The sequence below is a fragment of the Oncorhynchus gorbuscha genome, linkage group LG24, assembly GCF_021184085.1.
Source record: "Oncorhynchus gorbuscha isolate QuinsamMale2020 ecotype Even-year linkage group LG24, OgorEven_v1.0, whole genome shotgun sequence".
NCBI classification, from domain to species: Eukaryota; Metazoa; Chordata; class Actinopteri; order Salmoniformes; family Salmonidae; genus Oncorhynchus; species Oncorhynchus gorbuscha.
Genome location: NC_060196.1, coordinates 36,579,819 through 36,591,734, shown reverse-complemented (window position 1 = coordinate 36,591,734; position 11,916 = coordinate 36,579,819). Strand labels below are relative to the sequence as shown.

Sequence of the window (11,916 nt, the reverse complement as noted above, 5' to 3'; positions counted from 1 at the left end):
CCTTCCACTGTTCCTCTGGTGCCGAAGCCGTGGATGTCGATTAAGGCAGCCACCCCCACACCTCTCTGATTCAGAGGGGTTGGGTTAAATGCGGAAGACACATTTCAGTTGAAGGCATCCAGTTGTACAACTGACTAGGTATCCCCCTTTCCCTTTGTCTTGATGACAGCTTTGCACACTCTTGGCATTCTCTCAACCAGCTCCATGAGGTAGTCACCTGGAATGCATTTCAATTAACAGGTGTGCCTTGTTAAAAGTTCATTTGTGAAATGTCTTTCCTTCTTAATGCAATCGAGCCAATCAGGTGTGTTGTGACAAGGTAGGGGTTATACAGAAGATAGCCCTATTTGTTAAAGGACCAAGTCCATATTATGGCAAGAACTGCTCAAATAAGGAAAGAGAAATGATAGTCCATCATTACTTTAAGACATGAAGGTCAGTCAATTCAGAAAATTTCAAGACATTATGGTGAAACTGGCTCTCATGAGGACCGCCACCGTAATGGAAGACCCAGAGTTACCTCTGCTGCAGAGGATAAGTTCATTAGAGTTACCAGCCTCAGAAATGTCAGCCCAAATAAACGCTTCAGAATTCAGGTAACAAACACATTTCAACATCAGCTGTTCAGAGGAGAATCAGGCTTTCATGATCGAATAGCTGCAAAGAAACCACTACTAAAGGACATCAATAAGAAGAGACTTGCTTTGGCCAAGAAGCACGAGCAATGGACATTAGATCTGTGGAAATCTGTCCTTTGGTCTCGAGTCCAAATTTGAGATTAGTGGGACTATCATTTGTTTTTCAACAGGACAATGACCCAAAACACACCTCCAGGCTGTGTAAGGGCTATTTTACTGAGAAGAAAAGTGATAGAGTGCTGCATCAGGTGACCTGACCTCCACAATCCCCTGACCTCAACCAAATTGAGATGGTTTGTGATGAGTCAGTCCGCAGAGTGAAGGAAAAGCAGCCAACAAGTGCTCAGCATATGTGGGAACTCTTTCAAGACTGTTAGAAAAGCATTCCAGGTGAAGCTGGTTGAGAGAATGCCAAGAGTGTGCAATGCTGTCAAGGTAAAGGGTGACTATTTGAAGAATCTCAAATCTAAAATATATTTTGATTTGTTTAACACTTTTTTGGTTACTACATGATTCAATATGTGTTATTTCATAGTTTTGATGTATTCACTATTATTCTGCAATGTAGAACAGAGTAAAAATAAAGAAAACCCTTGATTGAGCAGGTGTTCTAAAACCTTTGACCGATAGTGTATATGATAAGACTAGTCAGAGGTCAGTTGTTGTAGCCTATTCCTTGTGAGGTACGTCGGAGCATAAATTGAAATAACTTTATTCATTTCACTGGACTGATGGTCAAGTGGAGAAGCGCGTTTTATGATTTCTAAAAGTGCTGAATAAAAATGTAGTGGTGTTCATTGAATCTGAATGTACTGAAACTGTCTTTAAGGCCCTCGATTAGATCAATGCAATCAGTGATTGATAGAGAGAGGACTGGAGGTCCTTCGTGGCGAATTCACTGATATCAAACACCTTGGCAAATGCTCCAGCATCCTCTATACAGTGTCTCTTGAAAAAATGATTTGGCCATTTAACATGTTTTTGCTAGCCAAGTTGGCTAGTGAGTCCACTTAACTCACCGCTCACTCGTTAGCAAATGGTGAGTAGCCTACAAAGTGTAGTCTAGTCTACACAGCGATAGCTACGGTGTACCGCACATGGTATCAGAGCGAAGTGACACGTGCCACAACCTGCTCATTATTTTGGAATTGATAAGTTATTTTGTTTTTATTACATTTACATTTACATTTAAGTCATTTAGCAGACGCTCTTATCCAGAGCGACTTACAAATTGGTGCATTCACCTTATGACATCCAGTGGGACAGTCACTTAACAATAGTGCATCTAAAACTTAGGGGGGGGTGGGGTGAGAGGGATTACTTAACCTATCCTAGGTATTCCTTAAAGAGGTGGGGTTTCAGGTGTCTCCGGAAGGTGGTGATTGACTCCGCTGTCCTGGCGTCGTGAGGGAGTTTGTTCCACCATTGGGGGGGCCAGGGCAGCGAACAGTTTTGACTGGGCTGAGCGGGAGCTGTACTTCCTCAGTGGTAGGGAGGCGAGCAGGCCAGAGGTGGATGAACGCAGTGCCCTTGTTTGGGTGTAGGGCCTGATCAGAGCCTGGAGGTACTGAGGTGCCGTTCCCCTCACAGCTCCGTAGGCAAGCACCATGGTCTTGTAGCGGATGCGAGCTTCAACTGGAAGCCAGTGGAGTGAACGGAGGAGCGGGGTGACGTGAGAGAACTTGGGAAGGTTGAACACCAGACGGGCTGCGGCGTTCTGGATGAGTTGAAGGGGTTTAATGGCACAGGCAGGGAGCCCAGCCAACAGCGAGTTGCAGTAATCCAGACGGGAGATGACAAGTGCCTGGATTAGGACCTGCGCCGCTTCCTGTGTGAGGCAGGGTCGTACTCTGCGGATGTTGTAGAGCATGAACCTACAGGAACGGGCCACCGCCTTGATGTTAGTAGAGAACGACAGGGTGTTGTCCAGGATCACGCCAAGGTTCTTGGCGCTCTGGGAGGAGGACACAATGGAGTTGTCGACCGTGATGGCGAGATCATGGAACGGGCAGTCCTTCCCGGGAGGAAGAGCAGCTCCGTCTTGCCGAGGTTCAGCTTGAGGTGGTGATCCGTCATCCACACTGATATGTCTGCCAGACATGCAGAGATGCGATTCGCCACCTGGTCATCAGAAGGGGGAAAGGAGAAGATTAATTGTGTGTCGTCTGCATAGCAATGATAAGAGAGACCATGTGAGGTTATGACAGAGCCAAGTGACTTGGTGTATAGCGAGAATAGGAGAGGGCCAAGAACAGAGCCCTGGGGGACACCAGTGGTGAGAGCGCGTGGTGAGGAGACAGATTCTCGCCACGCCACCTGGTAGGAGCGACCTGTCAGGTAGGACGCAATCCAAGCGTGGGCCGCGCCGGAGATGCCCAACTCGGAGAGGGTGGAGAGGAGGATCTGATGGTTCACAGTATCGAAGGCAGCCGATAGATCTAGAAGGATGAGAGCAGAGGAGAGAGAGTTAGCTTTAGCAGTGCGGAGCGCCTCCGTGATACAGAGGAGAGCAGTCTCAGTTGAATGACTAGTCTTGAAACCTGACTGATTTGGATCAAGAAGGTCATTCAGAGAGAGATAGCGGGAGAGCTGGCCAAGGACGGCACGTTCAAGAGTTTTGGAGAGAAAAGAAAGAAGGGATACTGGTCTGTAATTGTTGACATCGGAGGGATCGAGTGTAGGTGTTCCTAATGTTTGGTATGCTGAGTGTATATCCCTTTAGTTTCCCCACCTCCTCCTCCCTCCTCCCTACTGCTTAACATGAATTCTATCTGATAGTGTATGCATGTTCAGGCCAGGGCTTGACTTGGACTGACAGGAGGTGCCGGTACCTTTTATATTTAGCTGCAGGAACTGCTCAATACTGTTTAGCAAATATTCTGTAAGAGGTGCAGGAACTCAACCAGAAGAACATTTTAGGTGCCGGTGCTCAGTTCGTGTGAGCTCCTGCCCAAGTCAAGTGCTGTGCATAGGTAAAAAGACAAATCCTGCCCCGCATGGAACACTGACGACAAGTAGAGCATATGTGTATTGTTTGCCCAATCTGATTGGGTGGGTCTACGCCCACCCAGGACCACGCCCCTGCAAAGATCTCCACCCCCTTGTTGACAATGAATAAAAGTGACATTTAGGTGAACTGCAGGTAAATAGTGTACAAACTTGCTGCTGTTTGAGACTGATGTAGAGATACAGGAACTCCTGCAGGCAGCACACTAGAGTCTCACGTCTAATCTAACTTGTCCAAATAGATTTACACAGGAGTGTGAGTACGTAGGTAACTGGCTACCGAAAAAGGCTACCGATTACAACAGGATCACAGACACTTTCACTATTCTCACCATATACTCCCATACTCCCATGCATAGTGGCACACATACAATACACTGTAGCCTGCTGTCAGAGAGAAAACTCATCTTCCTCTATCAGTTTATATAGAAATTCATTCTCCATTCAATCCGTTGCACTGAAGTATATATTGACAGACTATATTGACAGACTACAGTTCTCCAAACCCATACCTCTGGAATCACTACTACACTTCTATCCAGTGGAACAGTGAGATGAATCACACAGAGAGATCCACAATTCAGATCGACTTCAGTAGCCTCTGGCAACATCTAGTGGTGATAACACCACACTAACATGCCCCATTCGTTATGATTCACTCCTAAATTCATTTGATTTGAACAAAATGCCATAAGATCTCATGTCTTGTTCTAATCAATAGGCTTTAATCAATAGATCATTAAAGAGTGAAAACTGTACTTGATAAACTACCCTGCATAGGAGGAGCCATTGGCACACGACCCCGATCTGCTACATGTTGACTAACTGTTATCAACGATCAAACCAGTACCAGTCCCCAGGCTGGATTGCAAGCTGCTGTCTAGTACCATCACCCTGACTCTGTATTAAACCACTACCTTCATGGTTCTCTCCAGGTGTCCCTGAGCCGGATTTGTGGTCATTACAGATGACCCTGTTGCCCGCTGACCCTAATCCTCCTAATGTTCTTATAGCCAGTCAGCAAGCAACTAAAACCTACCTACCCTGCCTTTTACTGTAGTGTTATCCCAACCCCTGCTTTCAGCCCAGTGCAGGACATAGCACGGAAAGTGAAAACAACAACAACAACAGCCTTTCCTCCTGGGCTCTCTGAGGGAAGAAATTATTTGGGCAAAAATTCAAGCGAGAGGAATTTGTCAAACCTGTGAGTATTGTAGATAGTATAGTATATCATCATCATCATCACTTCCTCCTTCCTCGTTGTGTCTTATTGGGATTATACATATACACTGAGTATACCAAACAATAGGAACAACTTCCTTATATTGAGTTGCACCCCCCCATTTTCTCCTCAGAACAGCCTCTGTTCATCAGGGCATGGACTCTACAAGGTGTTGAAAGCGTTCCACAGGGATGCTGGCCCATGTTGATTCAAATGCTTCCCACAGTTGTATCAAGTTGGCTGGTTGACCTTTGGGTGGGGGACCATTCTTGATACACACGGGAAACTGTTGAGCTTGAAAAACCCATCAGCGTTGCAGTTATTGACACAACCGTTGCGCCTGGCACTTATTACCATACCCATTTCAAAGGCAATTCAATCTTTTGTGTTGCCCATTCACCCTCAGAATGGCACACATACACAATCCATGTTTCAATTGTCTCGAGGCTTGAAAATCCTTCTTTAACCTGTCTCCTCCCCTTCATCTACACCGATTGAAGTGGATTTAACAAGCGACATCAATAACGGGTCATAGCTTCCACCTGGATTCACCTGGTCAGCCATGTCACGGAAAGAGCTCCGTGTATATACTGTTTTGTACACTCAGTGTTTATTGGCAGTATGACGCATTCTATGATGCTTATTAGTGTACACATGCAGTGAAATGATCAGGCATTGCTTGTTATATGTGGTCTATAACCTTCTCAGGAGTGAATGACACTATGTAGAAGAGGCAGAAATGTTTGGTTAAATGTGTACACTGTTTGCATCAGTTCTTGTGATATACAGTTATATTCTAGGTTTAGATTAGCTTCTGTCTTCAGGAGATTGCTATTTTGATGCATTTGTTGATGAATTTGTTTAATGTCATACAAATTATTTATGAGCTATACTTTAACAGTCTTTATGAGAAATCAACTAAGAATATCACATTTTCTACATAAAACTAATGTGAATATTGAGGTCTCATTATTGATATCAAGTTTTTTTTTATTGAACAATCAATCCATTTAGAATGTTCCGTTCCTATGAGAATGGTTTTGAATGAGTTGAAGTGTTAAATTGGTTATCTTTGTGCAAATCTGCAGTGGAATGTTGGACTCAAGACGTTTACAATGAGTATACAAAGCAGACAGTATGACAATACCGCTAAGGCAGGTATTCCGAGTTTGGGAAGGGGTACTCACAGTGCTGTCGGACGGGGTATGCCAAATATGAATCTGATTCACTCATTCATTTAAAAAAAAAACATAATTATTATGAATATATATATTTTTCCTATTTCTGAATATTTCAGAATATATTTTTATATTTATATTTTCCAACAGGGCTAAACGTTTGGGTGATGTTTTTGTCTTGCCTGCGTAGCCTCGTTTCACAGCCCAAAATAAAATGTAACTATTTAGTGTTCAGCGAAATAACAGGTAGCCATTTTCCCCATTGTATTTGTGGGATCCTGATTATGTTTGTGTGTAGTTGCTTTCTGCACTGCATGTAGCTTCACGGTTCGTTTATTCGCTCTATTGTTTTTGTGCTTTGAGTTCTCTCTTCCTAAATAAAAGGATGGAAACATACTACATTGCATTTTGGTCCACTCCTTATGACGATTGTGACATGGTCCTATAAGAAATCTTTGTCACTTCCCACAAGCCGGGTTGTGACAAAAACACACTCATTCTTATGTTTAATAAATGTATTGTATAGTGTGTGTGTGGCAGGCTTACAATGATGGCAAAAAACAACATTTGAGAGTGCGCTGACCCTGGTGCTAGAGGGGGTACACAGCTGGAGGTTGAATGTTTGAAGGGGTACGGGACTATAAAACATTAGGGAACCACTGCTCTAGATTATACAGTATTTATCATTGATGGGTCCACTTTATAAGTATTCAATACTATGCTATAATTTCATCTGATGGCTTTTCAGTGTTGACTGGCAATGTTAGATATTCATGTAATGTAAGCGAGTGAGTGATATTAATTTGTGAGTGTGTATTTTGTCACAGATCTTGCCCCGACCAGAAGACCTGCTGACCTCTCAGGCTAAAAATACCATGATGCATCTCACCGCCCAGAACCACCGGCTAGCTTCTAAAAATGTATGTAATTCCAAAATACCTAAACTCCATCTGTCAGCCACACAGGGAGGGGAAGAGGAGGTGGTGATGGTGGGTCCGCTTAAGACTGGCTCTACCATGCTGCCAACGCTCGGCCAAGAGGGCCCAGCCACCCAGAGAGACTCCTCGCTCCTAGTCAGGTATGTGTAATGTACTGTTGGCTCACTTGGCTGAGGCAATATACATGTATCTTACATTTGTAAAAAAATACACAATCCTTCCTTCCTGTCCAGGTCTTTCCTGCCTGGCTCATCCCGAGCGAGGGATGGGGAGAACCTGCCCCTGCGGCGGCCTCTGAAGCTGGCCCCTCTGGAGCTGCCCTTGGAGGTACAGAAGGCCCAGAGACAGAAGATGAAGGGGCTTGGTCTGGAGGCCAAGGGTGCTTCCCGCAAACTGGACACTACGGTGGGGGACCAACCCTGCCCCAGGAAGGTGAAGGCCTGTGGGGTGAGAGGAGAGAGACCAGAACTGGTTAAGGGTGCGGCAGAGTGTGTCTCCACCCCATCCCCACATCCCCTGCCCCTGACTGAAACAGCACCCAGAGTCCAGCGACAGCAGAAGGTTCTGAGAGCGGAGCTTGCTCATGCCGACCCAATCCAGAGACACACAGGAGGCATGCTCTCAGAAGATTTTGGCTCTACCATTAAAGACCTCCATCCTCCTCCTAGAAGCAAAACAGTCTCTCCCTCTGCCTCTTTCCCCGTCAGTGCCAAAGCTCAGGCCCAGCAGGCGCCACGTGGCGAGGAGAGAGTATGCCATGCGGCCGGCCCGTTCCAGCAAGAGACCGGCAAAAAGAGGCGTCTGAGGAGGGCAGAGCGCCTCGAGGAGGATCAGAGCAAATCTGACATGTCAACAGGAGGATTACCTGGGGAAGAGGCCAAGCTGGCCCAAGGCTCCCAGCAGGGAAAAGCCCTGAGGGTAGAGAAGACAGAAAAGGCTCGGAGGACAGAGGAAGCCCTGAAGGAAGCCAGTCGTATGCTGGAGAAGGCTTCCAAGAAGAACGTCAGGCCAGAATCACTGGAGAACCCGCTGGAAGTGTCCGGAAAGGCCCTCAGGAGGATGGCAGTGAGCAACCTCCAGGACGCTGTCCTTTGACAGCTGACCCAGGATCTTTGACCTCTTAACCCCTGACTCCTTTTGACCAGCCCAGGAAGTCGTGAAAACAGACTTGACAGTGTTAAACCGTGTGTTTATTTGTGCTTATCACCTGGAAATTATTATAGAAAAACCCCTGCATCTTACTTCACACAGCATCTGGTATTCATAGCAACAAGCCAGTTACAATTGCCAAGTACCCTAGCAGGCAGTATGTATAGTATATAAAACAGGATAAATATAGAAGTATATTATGAACAATATTGATTTTTTATTTTGTAGAAAGATGACTGTAATAAAAATGTTTGCATGCCAACATGGTACCATTAGAATATGTTTAAAAAAATAGTGACATTTAACCATCGTAGATATTCTGACATTGGCTATTCAATGTCATATTTTGGATGAGATATGTCTACGAAACTGACATGCATTCAGGGAATATCATCACGGGCTCATCAGACCGATACATTGGCCTCATCTATGACCGCGGAAGCAGCTTCATTTACACCAAACAATGGCATTGGGTAGTAACATATCAGAACTCACAAAACAGAGCCGCAACAGCAATAGGATGTTTACGTTGACAACAGCAAATAAAGTTCATGAGATTTGAAATATGCCATTTTCATGTCTTCTCTGAATCAGCCACCCCATAGATTGGGAACGGTGTGTTTAGTCCTTCAGTTCATTCTCTCATCTTTCTGCACCTCAGCTACTTCCCGTAGTTCGTGTAATCTCAGAAGAATGCAGTAGTGGTGCGTGGGTAAACACACCGGGGAAGCCTATGTGTTGTGATCATTGTGTTGTTTGCTCTATAACCTGTTAGTTCATATCACGGCCTTGACACCGTGATACATAGTCCTCAGGATGAGGCAATAAGAAGACACAATGGAAGAATAAATTCAACCAAACCCTTGTTTCATCACAAAACCGGAGAGCAACCTCTGTTCGGGGAAATCTACAAATCGTATTGCATGTAACAACCAGTTACATGACCTGCAGCATGGTCAAGGGAGTTCATGTTTCCGACATAAAAAACGATTGATTTAGAAAACAGGAGCTGTTCCAGCACCATTTCAACTTCAACATTTCAACATCATCAAATCAACTATGCTCAGTCTAATACTGTGACAATTAAAATAAAACAATTTAGTCCAATCAACGTAAGCTAAATATGATGTGGCTGTCGATGAAACAGATTTGTGTGTGTGTGTGTGTGTTGTGTGTGTACAAAACCATGTTGACTCACCCTATTTGTAGAGGAATGCCAATGCCATCCTCCTCTCTTTCATGTTGACTAAACGGTCTATCACTCTGTTACTATCACTCAGTTACACACTTTTAGATTTTGTTGTCCTAGGGTACTGTACCTGGCAAAAATGCTTGTTCGCTAGCCTAACTTCCATTCATGGGCAACGTTAACTAGTTACGTTAACTTAGTTAGCCTTCTACATCTAGCTGCATATTGAACTGCCATCCTCTCAGGCCAGAGGCACAACAATGAATGAATGGCCATGATAATCACAGGCCAGTAAGGAGGATTAAGTAACACTACAAGACCAAATCCGTATCTCGACCCATCGCTAATTAGGGGAAATTGCCAATTTAAGCTCGCTAGCCACCGGTGCACAACAACACAACGAGATGCAACAATTCAAGTTGTTTCCGTCAATGAAGTATGAGCTCAATGTGATTTCATAGGAGTGATGTCAAATCGAAATGGGCGTCCCTTGACACTTTTTTTAGTGCCTCCAGGACCATTCACAGTTGAGCTCACTCAGTTTATCTCCACACTGATTGGCTATTATTTTATCATTTTTTCTTTATCAAGGGAGGCCAAATGCTCGCTGGCTTCCCTTGCGTTCAATGCTATGGGGCGGAAACAATGCCATACTCTTTAGGACCAGACAGCATCAAACAGATGTCCTACACACACACAGGCAGAGGTGTGATGCATCGCTCGCTCAGATGCTTCCTCCAGTGAGACACATTCAGCGAATTCTTGCGAATTGAAGGAAAATGATGCAACTGTTTTTCTTTTTTTCTTGGTCAAATTCTTTGGGGAAGTCTGGCTTCCTTTGTCTTCCATGAATACACACCACTGGGAGAATGCAAAAGTGAATTATTTTCAGGTCAACCATGATACAAGTCAGTATTCAACATCCATCCACATCTGAGGACAGCGAGCACTGTTACCTTCAAGTAGGTTTTAAATTATCATTATTCTTTTTTACCTTTGTTTAACCAGGCAAGTCAGTGAAAAAAAATTCTGATTTTCAATGACAGTGGGTTAACTACCTGTTCAGGGGCAGAACGACAGAATTGTACCTTGTCAGCTCGGGGGTTTGAACTTGCAACCTTCCGGTTACTAGTCCAACGCTCTAACCACTAGGCTACCCTGCAGGCCCATTTTCAGGCATTTGAGACGGGGCTGGTGGATGGGCTTAAGCATCGGCCTCTGATTCCAAAGTTAGCAAGTTCCAATCCAGCGATAGGCAACAAAAAAAACTCAAACTTTAACCTTTGCGTTCAGAGTTAATGCCTAACTTTAAGATTTCTGAGTTAATCCCTAAATTTAACGCGAACCTTACAAGTTCAGAGTTTTGAGAAACATGGATGAATTTCTAATTCTGACATGAGACTGTGAGAGCTAGTTGCTTTTGGCAGTGTTTTTCCTCCTATCAAAATGCATTACAGCTCTGTGTGGGTTGGGCAACAGAACAAACCCTATCCCTCACTGCAACAAGTGAATCTCCAGGTTCCTTCCACTCTGAAAGAATGACTGAAGAACACTCACATAAAAAGGTCTACGTTCTACCAATCGGAACAGAGGATGCTACTCTAGACATCAAAGCCTTGAGATGATCCATTTCTTTTCAAGTTATTCCCTGATTCTAGATTTAGACATTCCAGGCTGTAGTTATGGATTTCATTTAGGTAATGTATGCTGACCCGTGACTGAATCAGGTAGTTTATCATAGAGAAAAGAAAAGTCTCCCAAAACATATTTGAGTTTTAAAGGTCAATTGTTTTTGCAGGTATGTCAAAGTGAACTGACAGTGAGAAAACACATGCAAAACCACATCACAGTCATTCAACATAAAAAAAAAACTTCTTATCAAGTGAGTTGTAGTAGGCAAGTTTAATTTACAGACTTGCCCCATGAACCCCAAATCAGGGTACAGAAGACAACAAGAGCCTTCTAACACACTGCGTCCTGCTTTGAGTCATGCTGCATTCTGACAGTGAATAGATATAATTTGTTTTTATGTATATGTCAACCCTTCGGGAATTGAACCTACAACTATAAGGAGTCAGATGGCTTCTCAACCCTCAACGAGTCACTGACACCAGTAGCACATTAACACCCATCTGCTCCAGACCATCATCCGACCACCAGACTTCATTACCCTCACACCACACCGGGGCTATGGTTAGACTGGCCTGTGCTAACTTGCCCTGGCTAACTGAGTACAAAGGTAACCACAAATAGGATCTCAGAATGTATAGCTGTTGTCTAGTGTATGTATTTGTCAATGAAGTACAATTATAATTAATAGTTAATAATAATCATTTTGGTGGGTGCTTATATTTGTCCTACTTCACACATCAGAAAGTATTCATAAATCTTGACTGATTCCACATTCTGTTGTGATTCCACATTCTGTTGCCTGAATTCAGCCTGAATTTTTTCTTTCTCACCCATCTACACACACCCCATAATGACAAAGTGAAAACACGTTGTTCGGAATTTTGTCAAATTTATTGAAAATGAAATGAAATACAGAAATATCACATTTACATACAGTTGAAGTCGGAAGTTTCCATGCACTTAG

The 11,916-nt window shown here is 44.0% G+C and overlaps 1 protein-coding gene across 3 annotated transcripts; it reads left to right on the top strand.

Annotated features, from left to right (window-relative positions):
• The first annotated feature begins 4,715 nt into the window (after nt 1-4,715).
• On the top strand, nt 4,716-8,686 carry LOC124013233. 3 transcript variants are annotated; one of them, XM_046327488.1, is made up of 3 exons: nt 4,716-4,848; nt 7,002-7,122; nt 7,216-8,686. In XM_046327488.1, the coding sequence occupies exons 2-3, from the start codon at nt 7,031-7,033 to the stop codon at nt 8,075-8,077; spliced, it is 954 nt and encodes a 317-aa protein (XP_046183444.1). In that variant the 5' UTR covers nt 4,716-4,848; nt 7,002-7,030; the 3' UTR covers nt 8,078-8,686. The 3 variants fall into 3 exon arrangements, with proteins under 3 accessions (XP_046183444.1, XP_046183443.1, XP_046183445.1); XM_046327487.1 differs by having other exon boundaries at nt 6,872-7,122; XM_046327489.1 differs by having other exon boundaries at nt 4,725-4,848; nt 7,010-7,122.
• Nucleotides 8,687-11,916: the final 3,230 nt, after the last annotated feature.

Excerpts from the sequence above, each read along its gene's own strand:
- LOC124013233 (XM_046327487.1), top strand. The coding sequence starts at position 6,920 with ATGATGCATCTCACCGCCCAGAACCACCGGCTAGCTTCTAAAAATGTA. Across the intron at positions 7,123-7,215 it reads GACTCCTCGCTCCTAGTCAG|GTCTTTCCTGCCTGGCTCAT; the intron begins GTATGTGTAATG and ends CTTCCTGTCCAG.